Genomic DNA, 15356 nt, shown 5'->3' on the forward strand with positions numbered 1-15356 from the left:
TCTGCCATGACGTCCAAACAGATGGGAATGTTTATATCTGATAACCGTGAATTAAACTCAGTGACCAGTACTGAAAAACACGCAAATCGTTTTACCATGACATACATATATTTTTATTAAAAATCATGCTAAATAACTGGCCATGCATTAATTTAAAGTCGGTGTTTTATATATCATTATTTTTTACAGCTCTTTTTAGGGTTTTGACAGCATCGTCTGATTTATGTAAGTTTGGATTTGTTCAATTTTGCAGTGACTTTGCTAAGCCATCTGTGCAGAAAAACATACTAGCAATGGGGTTTTTTTTGTTTTGTTTTTTTGAAATAATACCTGTGCGCATTATTTGAATCTTAAGTCTTTACTGACCCAAAAAGGTAAATCATGTACATACAGAGGTCTGTGTTTTATTAAAACACTGGTTTTATAGACTTACAGTGCAAGTCCTTGTTATCTTACAGTAAAGTAGAAGATAATGTTAGGTTTTAACACTAGGTTTTGACTTTTGTTTAAATTCTTAAAGGATTAGTCCATTTTCTTAAAAGAAAAATCCAGATAATTTACTCACCACCATGTCATCCAAAATGTTGATGTCTTTCTTTGTTCAGTCGAGAAGAAATTATGTTTTTTGAGGAAAACATTGCAGGATTTTTCTCATTTTAATGGACTTTAATAGAGCCCAACACTTAATACTTAACGCAACACTTAACAGTTTTTTTCAACTGAGTTTCAAAGGACTATAAACAATCCCAAACGAGGCATAAGGGTCTTATCTAGCAAAACAATTGTCATTTTTGACAAGAAAAATTGAAAATATGTACTTTTAAGAAAATGGACTAATCCTTTAACTAAAAAAATCAAACCACTTATTTGGTTAGTTACAAACAGCTGCATATGTTAACAACTGGGCCATAGCATTTTTTGGTCACACTTTATTTTACGGTATCACTGTTACAGTGTAATTATACATTTAAGTAATAATCATTAAGAACATGTACTTACTATAGGGTTGGGGTTAGGATTAGGGTTTGGTTTAGGGTTAGTTGCATGTAATTATGCATAATTAACTGTTATTACTATAATAATTACATGTAGCATGTGTAACAAAGACACCGTAAAATAAAGTGTTACCCATTTTTTATTTTAGTTACATTTCGATACATTTTCATAAAAGTGTTATCATTTAGTTTTATTCTCATATAATTTTTGCTGCTGTTCCTTTAAGATGTCCAATTTTCCTCTTCATACAAATGAATACATAAAAGTAATTTGATTCTATATGTTAAATTATCTACATACATCTGCACATACTCAAAACCTGCGGGCTTGTTGTCGAGTCCAATCCAGTTTTAAACTCTCACCCAAAACAACCTTTTTGCAAAGCCTGCATTACATTGTGATGAAATCACAAAACTATTTGTGATGTGCACCGACTATTAGATCATACTGGAATGATCAAAGAGCTTGTCAAAGCTTGCTTTAAACTAAGTTGTCTTTTTCAATATAAGAACACTTTGAGTACTGAAAGTTAAAGCATGCAACAATAAACAAATGTATCCAAAAGATCAAAGAATATCTGATTCCTGATATTATGACATCGTTCTAATGTGTTTATTAGAAAGCAACTGTATAGTTTGTCATGTAGTCATTGGAAAAACCAGAAGATGGTAATGAGGCACACAAAAACACGATTGAAAACATCGGGTCATATGTTAAAAGACTGTAAAATTTTGGCATAAGATCAGCGTCACAACCGACATGAAACAAAACGTGCCTTCGCCACGAATTTAAAAAGGAAGTAGATATGATACTGAATAAAGTGAGTAATCAAACAGATGGCAGTAACTTTTGTTTCTTCAGAATGTGGACCTATAACAAGCTGAACTCTCTCCATGGTGCTGAAACGGTTGCCCAGGTGACACGTTATCAAGGGCATCAGCCAAGAAGCTGTTTCTAAAGAGCACATACATACAGCACAGCAAACATCTGACACCAAACTGTCCGTAACGCCAATGAATACTTCAGCTCCCAAAGGGAAGCGTATATGTGACTCTTAACCTGAGAAACTTAGTTTGTGAACGTCTATCGCTTTAATAACCCGCTTTGTATCTCGCCAAGTGATGTCCTTCCTGAGGTTTGTGTTTTTCTTTTAGTATTTTTCTGAGTGTGAACTTTAAATCAGCCCAATACAACGTTTAATTTGTGTTAAACAACTGTTTATCGTTCAATTTAAAATATCTATACATTCTCAACAAGTATTTCAACACATACAATAATTCAGTCAGTGACACGCACCTTGAGTTTGAAAATAGACAAATACATATAAAATTGAGGGTATGTAAAATGTGTTGTGCCGACTGTAAATGTTATTGATGCTTCGATAGGGGGAAACATTGTGATGGAGCAGCTCAGTCTGATGAAATGAGGAGAATAGAAACTAGCAGGCACTATAAGCCTGGGACGGACTAATGGAGCCAATACAGGAAACATCAACAGATCAAAAGAAGCGACTTACCGTCTTGCATAAAGCTTATTCCGAGCCTTTGTGTGATTCAGTATAATCCCGTAAAATAAACGTGAACGGAGCTGAATGGCGAAATGTTGCACGTCGCTGCTCTTCGGTGCTGGTGCATCTGACGGCACAGCTGCTGTTTCCACGCGCTTATTGCGAGAGACTGAGAGGCGCGCGACACGGATCAGCGTGCACGAGACCACAGCGAACTGCTTTCAGATGAACGAGGTGCAAAACCGCTAAATATATACATAGTCTATAAACCGAGGTGTAAACTGTATGTAAAATCCAAGACTGCATAGGGAAGAATTTAAAATCACGACTGAAAAAGTGTTATACGAGTAAAAGCATTCAACTTTAAATGTTCTTTGCAAAATTAATTTTAGTGAGGAAAATATTAGTATTGATTCATGGATCGAACGCGTCGAACATAACACTGCGTTTATTTTGTTGGCCAAAAAGTGGGTTTTAAAAGAAAATTAATTATACCAATCAATACAATGTTAATAAGGGATATATAAAACATGCTACTTCCAAATGACATTTCAATATCAATATTTTCTGCTGTTTGATTCTTGCATTCATTTGCATAGTGAAACGAGTAACCTTATAAAATCTACAATATTTAGTATATAATTCACCAAGCGTAATTCTCACACTATCTGTATCTATGAGAAATATAGCCAACGTCAGAACACATGCATTTATATATAAATATCATTGTGCATTTTTAAGATCACATACAGAGCACCATAGCTAATCTGGGTACACGCAAAATGATCTGGTAATTGTACTCCCTCTGTTGGCCACAGACACACCGCAGTATTTGCAGAATGCTTTAGTTAGTCTATCAAATGATCATCCCCATTATGATTCGTCATTAAAGCATTAGGATGTGAAAAACAAGAGATAAAGATGTTTGGTTTGATGAACAACTAAAATTATATTAATGTTTTAAGTGCATTTATATTTTATATTTACAATAGGCAGAAGTTTTGTGTATAAGCTATACAAACAGCTTACACTGTAAAATATTTTTTCAAATCAACACATATTTTTATGTGACAATTTCAACTTAAATTTTTAAGTTATGTAAACTTTTTTGACCAAGTTTTTTTTTTACAGTGTACAGGCTATTATGCCTACAGTTGATTAATGCGACCTTTGTACCTTTGTTGACGTACTGCATAAACTGATCAAAAAGTGCCCCACAAACAAAGCATAAAGTCTAATAACAGAGAGTTGAAAATTCCAATTTAAAGGGGACATTTCACAAGACTTAAGATGTAAAATCACAACTTTTTGTGTACGTCCCAGAGTAAGTATGTAGAGTTTTAGCTCAAAATACCATATAGATAATTTATTATAGCATGTTAAAATTGCCACTTTAGGTGTGAGCAAAAATGTACACTTTTAGGGTGTGTCCATTTAAATGCAAATGAGCTGAACTTTGCCCTAACAGTGCTGTGGTTGGATAGTGCAGATTAAGGGGCGGTATTATCCCCTTCTGACATCACAAGGGGAGACACATTTTAATTACCTATTTTTTCATATGCTTGCAGAGAATGATTTCCCAAAACTAAGTTACTGGGTTGTTCTTTTTCACATTTTCTAGGTTGATAGAAGCACCGAGGACCCAATTATAGCACTTAAACATGAAAAAAGTCAGATTTTCGTGATATGTCCCCTTTAAAAAGTGTAATATATTTGTCCTGACATGTAACAATATAAGAAATATCTTTATAACCTGTGATAAACTGGCACAATCTGAATACAAGAAATCAGTTCAACTTAATTTCAATTCACAATGCATAATATTTTAAAGCTGATTTACAGAAACTGCATGTTTTTGTCAGAAAATAAAGTGATATAGCAATGATGGGTTATAATAAAGGTTATTATGTGTACAATTTAATAACCCAGACCTGATGTTATTTAAGGTCATAGGGTGGGTGTCAGTTCAATAGCAGTTTCTTTAAATTCTACTTTTATAAATATTTCACTTAAATGTACTATATGCCAGCGTGCTTTTATGTGTTATTTTTACTTTTAGGATAGAACAAAAGTCCTACAGTTTTAAACTAAGTTAGATATAAATAACCACTTGATTAAAAACAAAACTTTACTTAGCCTTGCAAATCAATAAAGCTTGAGCCCTGTTTACTCCGTACATAACGTCATTCTATCCAAATGAAAATAATTAATCACATGATTTAATACAAAAACATGAACTGTGATGAGGTTTATTAAGCAGTTGCACTGTAAGCCATTTATGTTTCATGCTTTTCATGGTGTTGTTATTTTATAGCTTTATTATATAAAGACAAAGACTTGTTAATGTTTAATGTTCATTTAACTTCGAACAAACTGTTGCCAGTAAATAACATAAATATAAATCTACAGTAAGTTCTGGCAAACAGCTGCAAAAACTACAGCAAATTTTTACAGTGTACTTTACTTCACTGTCCTTTCAATTCAGTCCACAGGCCATTGTATGAGAAAGTTCATGGGGAAATGTGTCTATTTCTTATCTGATATTTAGCCAATAATTAAGTGATCCGTGTAGCCACAAACGGGAAATTCTGTAAAGGACGTGCAATCTCACATGATGTACTACTGTATGCTGCATGAGAAATTAATCTGTCTTCAACACCTTGAAGGAAGTGTGCACGCGACACGCAGCTTGTCTGGTGAGGAGTTTCCACTGAGGGCGGTCCCACGCTCTTTTCAGGAAGTAATGCTATAGAGGAAATTTTATTTGCGTTGTAAATACAAAAAAGGTTCCTCGTCTTGCGACCTTATATTCTGGTGTGGTATGAATTCATTCTCACAGATCCTCTGTCCTAAACAAGGCGACCTACACTAAACGCGGGTGCGCGTATTGACGCGAGCGCAGAGAGAATGGGCACCGTTACACTTGTGGATCTTACGCATGTAAATTGTTCCGAATACAGTATTTGTCTGAAGAAGCGCATTAGCAAGTTCTGTGCAAATATTGAGACTCAGCAGAATATCTTCATCATAGTCCAACATGTGGAGAACGCAATGGAGACGGACAGAAACTCCATGCTGGAGGAGATGTTTGTGGGTTTAAAAGAAGCTCCACAGCTTCTGTGCAAAAGCTCTCTTTGTGCATCGCTGTACTCGTTTAAACAGACTATAGACAGAGATGATCTTGCTGATGTTAAGATCGTGACTTCAACCCACGGAAGAGAAATATTTCAGGTCTACCAGGAGCTCCTCTTCACCTCGGCGTATAATTTTCAATACGTCATCATGTTTGACGAGCTGTCCTGTCCACAGAATGAACCCACAGTCAAAACTGCTGATGTTGAACGTGAGGTTAACGCGTTTTTACAGCACCTACCAGCGGTCAAAGGAGATATTACAATTCTTAGATCATCTTTCATTTCAGATTGGTGTTATTTAGTTTGATTAGTTTACTATTAGCATGTGGAAAATATTAATATTGAATATGTGTGGACGTGTCCAAATTGGTACTCCAAATGATGTCAGAATGATAAAGTACACAATATATCTAGTCCAGCCAGGTTATTTGCCATCCTGAAAGTCTATCTGTCTATTCTTCTCCTTCAAAGATTGTTTCGCTCATGGCTTCACAACTCGTACCGGTGGCATTTCCTACATCAGAACGCTAAGCTCACTAAACCTTTTCTGCAATCCTCTGCGCAAAGACTCCAAAGCTGTTGTGTCTGAAAATCGCCGCCGCCTTGGCCAACAGGCTGGATTTCAACCTCATCAGTTTAACCTCATAAAGGTATTGTGAGCACTTGGTTATAAAACACACACATAACTCTATATAAGACCACACATACAAATCTGCAGTAAAACATTTTTACTGTATATATATTGTATGCATCTTTGTCATTTATTTTAGTGCAATCATGCAAGTGATGTGTGGGTGATGGGCAAACCAGCACCCGACAGTTACGATGGAATGGTGACCAACCGGGCAGGCGTTGTCATAGCAGCACCAGGTGCTGACTGCATCCCACTGCTGTTCACTGACCCTGTAGCAAAGGCCATTGGAGTAGCACACGCAGGTGAGTCGTCATCAGTCTCAATTCACAAATCAAAATATGTGTTCGGAGTGTCATGTGAACCATGTCCATCAGGTGTTTTGTCAAAATAAGTGCCTGCTGCACACGCGTCAAAACCGTTTATGATAAAAGAGACACTCACATTCACAAAATACACACAAGACACTCCTTTAACGCTAAACTCTGATTACGCATGAGATTATGCGAGTATCTGTCAAACGCGAGCGTCTCTTTTATCATAAACCCTTTGGATGCCTCTGCAGCAGGCAATTATTTTGACAAGACACGTGCACACACGATCTCTCAACGCGCAGAACACATATTTTGAAATAGGGAACCACACACATGACGGGATACATACATGTTGTGACGAACTTCACATCGAGCGCCCTCAAAAAAAGAAGTCACCGGCCGCCACTGGTCATCATGTCTGTTAAATGGGAAGTTCACAAAGAAATTTCCAGGTCAGGATTTCATGTTTTACATTTGTTTGAAATTGTGTACAGTATGTGGGTGATTGTCAACACTGTTACTTTACATGGTAACAGAGTTGAAGAGTAACAAAATTGTCATTGAATTATTTGGACAACAGGAAACAATGATTTTCAGCTATACAAGACACTTTTACAGAAGATATTACATTGTTGTGGCCTGTAACATCTCGTGATCCATAAGGTAATAAGTTCTCAATTATTAAAATAATTAAAAATAACCATTTGAAGAAGCAGAAAAATATAATGACTTTGGACACCAAATGTACCTGCAGTTGTATAATAGCCCACATACAGTATACATCCATACATTATATTCTGCATAAAAACATTTTTTTGAACTTTTTTTTTTGCTTGTGCAAGTTGCGGTGTTCTGCTTAATGGTCATGAAAAAATTTAAAATTGTCATGTAAATGTAAAATATCAATTTAACATAATATCATCAGCTCTCTGTAGAAAGAAATATTTTTCTGAAATCACTACAGTACAAATTAGTCTTTCTTGGCATTGATATATTCAAAGACTAGAGATATAACAAGTAGTGCTACATTGTCAATGAAAAAAACGTGCAATGCTCAACATGCCTGCTTTAAAAAGGGAAGTGCTTTCCAGTAAAAAGAGACAAATGTCATAATTTGTTAAAGATTAAACCTGTTAGCCAGCACTTCTATTTTTGAGCATTTTCTGAAAAACGACAACTCCAAACTAAAACATCTGCAGCTCTTAAACCCTATGGTCTATATTCACAATTCTGGTCTTGTTTGAAACTAGACACTTGACATATTGTTGCCTAATAGTCATTACAACTCAGAGTAGTAAAGAAACAGAGTAAAACAAGGTAAAATGTACATTAAATGACTTCCGTTTTTCTTTAAATAACATTCACTTAGCAAAAAAGGTATGAAATGGTCATGTAAGACACCTGGGGACACCATATAGGTGAACTGAATGTCTGACCATGCTGTGATTCAAATTTGAGAATGATACTCCAAAAAATGTTGTTTCTGTGAGCTTTTATTTCAAAAAAGTCCAGGCGTCCTTTCAGAAAAAGTGCACTTGGAAACTCCAAATATAGACATGATAACAATATGACATGATTATAAAAAGAAAATGAGTCAGGACTACATATTACATGATGTATATCAATTCAGAACTTCTCTGCCCACCAAAGCACATAGAAAAAACTATTTCAGAAAAAAACATTTGCACATTATAACAAAATACTTGTTGTTTTGAATGTGGTCGCTCATGAATGCACTCCAGATTCCAGTCCTCCTGTGTCAGCTGAAGACCTGTTACAACACACACACAAAGCAAGAGAGGATTTTAGTTTGAGTCAAAAGTTAGAGACATACAACTATTTGTATGAGAAACTATGATGTAATATACATGAACATAATACATATACACAAACACACACACACATTACATGAATATATTTATTTATAATTACAAAAGTCTTATGTTTGCCAAAAAACCTATATTTCTCAGCTGGTAATACTCATATTTTCCACCACATATCTAATTTTCTAGTATTTAGTTTGTATATTATGTGCATTGGATTCATATAGCTATAAATATGATGCATTTATATAACATGTCATAGAAAAATGAAACCATGTAAAACTCGCATCTTAGTCATCTCCAATGTTACTTTATAATCAAAACAGCTAACAAGAAACAAGAAATTTAACGTAAAATAAATAATGAACAAAAGAATCCAAACTTACTTTTTCCCAGCGACCGCAGCTGAGCTCATAGTCCGGTCCATCTCTCCTCGACGACGCGGTTTCGTTTATATCCAGTCTTGCATTTTTGCTCCGCAATCGTGCTCTTTATCAACTTCTCCAAAACACTCTCAACACAAAAAAGTAATCTGCAGTCGATGATCCACAATGGAGATGTTATATCTAACATTTGGAGAGGCTCCGGAGAGCCTAGCCGGCTGCTATGCTACCCAAACAAACAAACGCGCACGAAGGGGCATGGGCATTTCGCTCCATGCGCTTCTGTAGATTTGCGCAGAAGTACACTTTACTGACGTAAGTTGAATCCTTGTAATCGTTTCATGATTAATTAGTACCCCTGGCCTTCAAACTGTGCTCGCTATGCATTGGCTGGCTTCGTTTTGGCGTAATCCAGTCAAAAGCCTATGGTGAGCTGAAGGACATCTGGCTCGGCAAATCGGGTATCCCATGGCATTTTGAGTTGTCAAACCTTTTCTGATGGGACAAAACAGAAAAATAGGGCGGGATATTTATCGGAACAGTCTAACGAAGCAGGAAGAGATGGATTTTCACTGATAAAAGTCGATATTTGATAGAAAATAAACATGATCAATCATACTTAGCGGACGCGCGGATGTAAACAAAGGAGGATATTGCTGGATTTCTCACTATTTTTCATTGTTTTGGATTAAAACGTGGGATGCTTTTTGAAGAGTGGACCCTTACATTGCAATGTACGTTGAAGTTTTTGGGAATTGTCAGAAATTATCAGAACCATATGGCAAGATATGTGAGTACCCACAACCATTTTCATATGCATTCCGTCTGCATTTCATTTAACCCTTTCCACACCAGTGTATTGATTGCAAAAATAAGATCAGAACATGAATTTGGAGTGTTTAAACTTTCAAATAATGCAAAGTTTATGATTGTGGATTGAATATTTGATGTTAAACAAAGTACAAATCACGTAAAAACGCCCCCTAGGGCCCGCCGCCGGGCCGGTGCGTGTTGAAGCTGTGTTGTAGGGGCTCGTGAAATATTTTGCCAACTTTTGAAGCACAGTTGATGTCAGGTTTAATTGTTGTGAAGAAATATGTTGTTTATTGTGACCTTAAAAAGTGATTTTATCAGATAACTGTCTTTTAGTACATATGACTTGTACACTCTCAGTAAAAAGTACAAGTTGTCATGTGGACGGTAACTTTTTAAAAAGTACACTTTTGTACGTACAAGGTGCATACTGGTACCTCAAAGATGCACATTGGTACCTTAGACACTAAATATTGTTACCTCAAAGGAACATCTGTACCAAAATGGTACATAAAGGACCTTTTTAAAAGGTACCATATCCCAGGTAAAAAAAAGTATACTTTAGTGTATTAAAAATGTGATTGAAGTACATGAAGTATAAAACAAGTATGCTTCTACTTGTGCTTTATTTAAAGAGTATTTAATATATACTTTTAGTGTATGCACAAAATGTACTTAAACACAACTATAATTTGCACTACAATTTCTTTTTAATTGTTTTCCATTAAAATGTACGTTAAGTGTGCTTAATTGCTCATGAATCTTGATTTTCAGTAGTGTATTTTAATGCACTTGAAGTTTAAAAAAAGTTGAAGTGTAGTCAAATAGATGTTAAGTTGAAGTTAATACATAATTGAATACACTAAACTATACTTGGATTTGAAGAAAATAGTACAAAATGTAGAAAATATACTTTAAATGTAGAAAATATTTTTAATAGAATTATTTTTCACCTGGGATCCCATTGACAACATTTAATGTATGTAACATTGTAAATACGGTCACAATATGAACTGACTTTCTTTTTAAAAGATGATGTAATGACTGTGTTGACATAATCTTTAGATTATGTAAAAATCCTTAGACAATAAAAATTGTAATAACACAACTCCAGAGAAAAATATTAGGGACATGCCAGCACTTTTATGTTTATATGTGTTAATTTCTACACAATACATGGAAATGATGATGATGTACAGCTCGTGCATAAAGTATAGTTGTTTATCAAGTATTTCTTGTCTGTCTCAGGCTGGAAGGGTACCCTCATGGGAATTGCTATGGCAACAGTGAATGCAATGGTGTCAGAGTTTGGCAGTAGACCTGCAAACATTGTATGTGTGATCGGGCCTTCTGTGGGACCGTGCTGCTTTACTCTGGACCAAGATTCAGCCAGAGAGTTTCATGCCATACATCCAGATTGTGTTAGACACATGGAGTCACCTAGACCTTATGTTGACATCAGACTTGCAACCAGGTAAACCCAAAAGAAAAGAGCGACCAATATAATTCTGCTTTGACTTTAACAATACACTTGAGACTTATTTTATTGATCCCTCATAAAATACCACTGTCCTCTGAGGAAATAGCATGACCTTTGTGAGTAACACACAGTACTCACAATAATGAAAAACGCTATGAGGGGTAATACATTACGTAAGGAGAAGGCCTAATGCATTTCATTGACCAGAAATTAGTCCATATGTATATTACAGACATATTTTCATTGGTAACAGAAAAGCTGGAATTTATTAAAATGCCAATCGTGTTTTCTTTCCTAGAATTCTGCTGGAGAGAGGTGGGATAAAACGCGAAAACATTGACAGCATCAAAATCCAAAATGAAACCGATTCCACACTTTGCACTTCCTGCCGTCCTGAATTTTTCTTCTCCCACGTAAGGGATGGAGTCAACTTTGGGACACAGATTGTATATGCATGGATCAAAGAGTCTCATGATACACAAGAATCAAATCAGTAATGCATTGGTTGAAATGTGCAATAAATAATCACAAACAACTGGAAAGCTTGAAAAGTCAAGAGGCAAAAATGTGAGATCCGTTTTGAAAGCCGCGAAATCTCAATAAAAAAATTAATTGATATCTGTCAGTATGAAAACGATTTGTGCTTTTATTAATTATAATATATTTGTATATGAGCCCAGATGTTAAAAGGGTGTAAAGTACTGTAAGTCGATTATTACCATGTATGTGCGCTAGAGGGAGCTAGTAGATCTATAGAAAAACATCAAATGTTATTAAACTATAAAAGCTTGTTTTTTATGTTGTCATTAAACTGTAAATTACACTATATTTGTGTGTATGTGTGTCATAATAACATAAACCCAATTTTATTTGTGAATTCCATGTAAAATTATTCACGATCGTATTTGCCTCATATTTAATTTGGGTGAGACAGCAGAAGCAGACACCAGGGGGCGCGTCGCGTGTATTACATAATGCTCGTGCTTGTTTGTTTAGTGAGAGATACCGATTGTGTTTGTTGGCTTGTTTTCAGGAGCCCTTCAACAGCATCATAAACAGACTCCATTAACACTCATGCAATGTCACAAAAACATTTCTTATCGCTTGCTGTTGAAAAGGCTGCGACATTGCCTGTCAAGTCATTTAAAGAGGATAATAATGTGAAAGTGTAATGTCATGTTATGACCTATACTGAAGAAAGACAACCTCTGTCAAGCTCTATTGATAAAACACAATAAGCAGAAACATGCACGTGTGCAAGTATGAGTTTGTGATATATTATTATTTTTGGGTTAAAAGTCTAGAAGATAAGTACTTAGGCTACTAGTAAACACATGCAGTAGGCTACTGTGCATATTGGGCATCTTGCATATAGGTTGTCATATCGGATGACAAATTCTGCAATAGTAACATTTTACCGTTATACTGTAAATTGCACATCACTTCAGATGGAAATATAAATTTGTGCTACAGCAACAAGTACCATAAACATATGATATTCGACTAGATCACTGTGTTTATCTGAAAAAGTCTGAATGTTACAATTGCCTCCAACGTACCCTATACATTTCTTAGGTTTACTCACATTTCTCATTGTGGTAGCATAGGTTTATCTCTCTGGCCTTTGCTAAGTATCAATTGCTGCTGTGATTTTAATTTTCAATGTTCCTGTAGCTTCGATGGCATAGCATTGGGTTAGCAGTGCAAAGGTTGTGGGTTCGATTAGGGAACATTTAAAATGCACCGCAAGGCACTTTGGATAAAAGTGACCACCAAATGCATATGGTGAATAGCCCTAATGTGGGATTTTTTTTTTTTATTTTGTGAAATGTGCTTCCTATTTGATGATTGCTCCACCCTCATATATGACTGGACATTTGAGAGGTCATATTACTTTTTATTTTTGTGACACCAGAGTTTCACTGGCATTCATGCATTTTGGGGGACCTTGAAACATCAAACCTTTGGTGTCCCACTTCAGGCCAATTCACCTTAAAATGTAATACATAGACCAATACTTGACTCATTCTGTGATGTATTTGTGTAATTTGATAGACTGTATAATTTACTTGATTTCAGTCATGTGATTTCTTACATTGCTTTGCTGGTTTGTATCTCTTATGTTGTATCTTTCTTTTCTCAGATAATAAAATCTATGAATATTTTATATTACTGTACTTATTTATTTGATAATTGGCTATAGAACAGGATAATGCACAGTGAGCCGGCCATTATCACAACATGCAAACCAATTTCCACTTTGCATTAGAAGCCTGATGGCCCTGGTGTTTTTTTTATTTTATTTTTTTGAGTTATGTGTTTAATCATTAGATGATTATCTTTAACTTATCTGTTAGTTAGTACATTTCAACATGGTATGATTGCCAAAGAACCATATCAGTAAAAATAGAAAATTAAACTAATTTTACACATTAAGCTAAAGATTTTTTTACTTTGTGCCCTTTAGTTTATGACAGTATGTCGCACCATAATAAGAGACCATACGTAAATATAGTTAAGCATATGTCAGGTTGGTGTATATATATACTGTATACGTTTGGGATGCTTAGCTATTTACATGATAAAGGGTTTTCTTATATTTCTCTACCATCTCTGTGCCTATAGCTGGGATAAAAGATTAAAAGTGCAGGTCAAAGTATCTGGAACATAAAATAAATGATCCTTAATATGAACTTTTAGATAATCATCTAGTCATAACAAAGTAAAAAAGCTGTACTTTTGAAAGGGTGACAACAAGTGCCCCAGTGACAACTATTTTGACCTTTTTTTTTCTGACAGTGTACAAAAGCTGCCACTGAAACCGTACCCTTTTAAAAGGTCCTAATATAAAATAGTACACTCTCAGATACAAAAGCTGTCACTGGGGTGGTTCCCTTTCAAAAAATACCTAAAGAGTGCATATTAGTACCTCAAACTTTGGTTCCAAATGTATCTTAGTGGGTTCTTCACACCGATGCAACAGAAGAACCATTTTTTGGTTCCTAAAACAATAATTTAGTCAAAGGTTCTTAGAAAAACTGTTTCTTTTTAATAATCTAAAGAACCCCTTTTCAGTACAAAGTGAAACAGAAACATTTTTAGATGTTTAAGGTTCTTTCTGGAACCATTTGGCCAAATATGGCTCTTCTATGGCATCATGAAGCACCTTAATTTTTAAGAGGGTATGAATGGTACATATTAGTACTTCAGAGGTACATATCTCAAAGGTACATATTGGTACCAAATGTATACATATTTATACCTTATGGTACATACTACTGCAAAAAAATGACTTTCTTAATTAGTATTTTTCTCTGGTTTTTAGTACAAATATTTAAGTTTTTAGACAAAAAATATACAATTTAGGTGAATTTGTGAATAAAACAAGCAAAAATATCTGCCAATGGGATAAAAAAAAAAATCTTGAAATAATTTTACTTTTTTCCTTAAACACCAAATTCAAGAAAATATTTCTCACCCCATTGGCAGATTTTTTTGCTTGTTTTAAGAACAAATTCACTTAAATTTTATTTTTTTTTTTTTTTTTTTTGCTTAAAAACTAGACTTATTTTCTTAGAATTTCTAGATATTTGTACTGAAAACAAGACGAAAATACTAAGTAAGGAAGATATTTTTTGTGTTTTAAAGAAAATCACCACAGTTTTTCAACATTTTACTATGTTCTTACCTCAACTTAGATGAATTAATACATACCTTTCTTTTTTCAATGTGTGCACTTAATCTTTTGTACAGCGTTTCTTGAATGTGTTAGCATTTAGCCGAGCCCCATTCATATGGCTCCAAACAAAAGTTTTATTTTGTGCCACCATACTTACTCTTGTAACTACTCATGTAACAGTCTTTAAATAGAAAAAACATGGAAATGTTTGGTGGCTTCTTTTAAATTCATCCCTGTTTGGATCCTAAGGAATGAATGGGGCTAGGCTAAATGCTAACACATTCACAACACGCTGTACAAAAGATTAAGTGCATGCATTGAAAAAAGAAAGGTATGTATTAATTCATCTAAGTTGAGGTAGGAACCATGGTAAAATGTTGAAAAACGGTGGTGTTTCCCTTTAAATGGTACCGCCCCAGTGACAGCTGGGGTACATAATTTGACATTTTTTTTTCTAAAAGTGTATATATTTAAATAAAAAAATATGTCTATATTTAATAGGACTATATGGCAGCAAACTCAAAATGCTTTTAATATGTGCTTTGGACTACAAAAGAATCCTTAATTCTATAGCAGAAAAAATCTATATGTGGTTG

The 15356-nt window shown here is 34.8% G+C and overlaps 2 protein-coding genes and 1 long non-coding RNA gene across 5 annotated transcripts in view; 2 read left to right on the forward strand and 1 right to left on the reverse strand.

The window, feature by feature from the left end:
- Window positions 1-2676, reverse strand: part of enox1 (ecto-NOX disulfide-thiol exchanger 1) — a 128193-nt gene extending 125517 nt beyond the window's left edge. For all 3 annotated transcript variants that reach the window (XM_055214890.2, XM_055214888.2, XM_073854955.1), the window contains exon 1: window positions 2513-2676. The gene's annotated coding sequence lies outside the window, so the exon portion shown is untranslated. The remainder of the gene's footprint in view (window positions 1-2512) is intronic.
- On the forward strand, window positions 1136-2537 carry LOC141350240 (uncharacterized). The gene is made up of 2 exons (XR_012358261.1): window positions 1136-2131; window positions 2382-2537. It is a non-coding gene; the product is annotated as an uncharacterized lncRNA (long non-coding RNA).
- Window positions 2677-5001: 2325 nt separating the features above from the next.
- lacc1 (laccase (multicopper oxidoreductase) domain containing 1) lies at window positions 5002-13125 on the forward strand. Its single transcript, XM_073854956.1, has 5 exons — window positions 5002-5922; window positions 6107-6287; window positions 6408-6573; window positions 10850-11075; window positions 11380-13125. The coding sequence occupies exons 1-5, from the start codon at window positions 5411-5413 to the stop codon at window positions 11576-11578; spliced, it is 1284 nt and encodes a 427-aa protein (XP_073711057.1). The 5' UTR covers window positions 5002-5410; the 3' UTR covers window positions 11579-13125.
- The last annotated feature ends 2231 nt before the right edge of the window (window positions 13126-15356 follow it).

Source organism: Misgurnus anguillicaudatus, chromosome 17, assembly GCF_027580225.2.
Source record: "Misgurnus anguillicaudatus chromosome 17, ASM2758022v2, whole genome shotgun sequence".
NCBI classification, from domain to species: domain Eukaryota; kingdom Metazoa; phylum Chordata; class Actinopteri; order Cypriniformes; family Cobitidae; genus Misgurnus; species Misgurnus anguillicaudatus.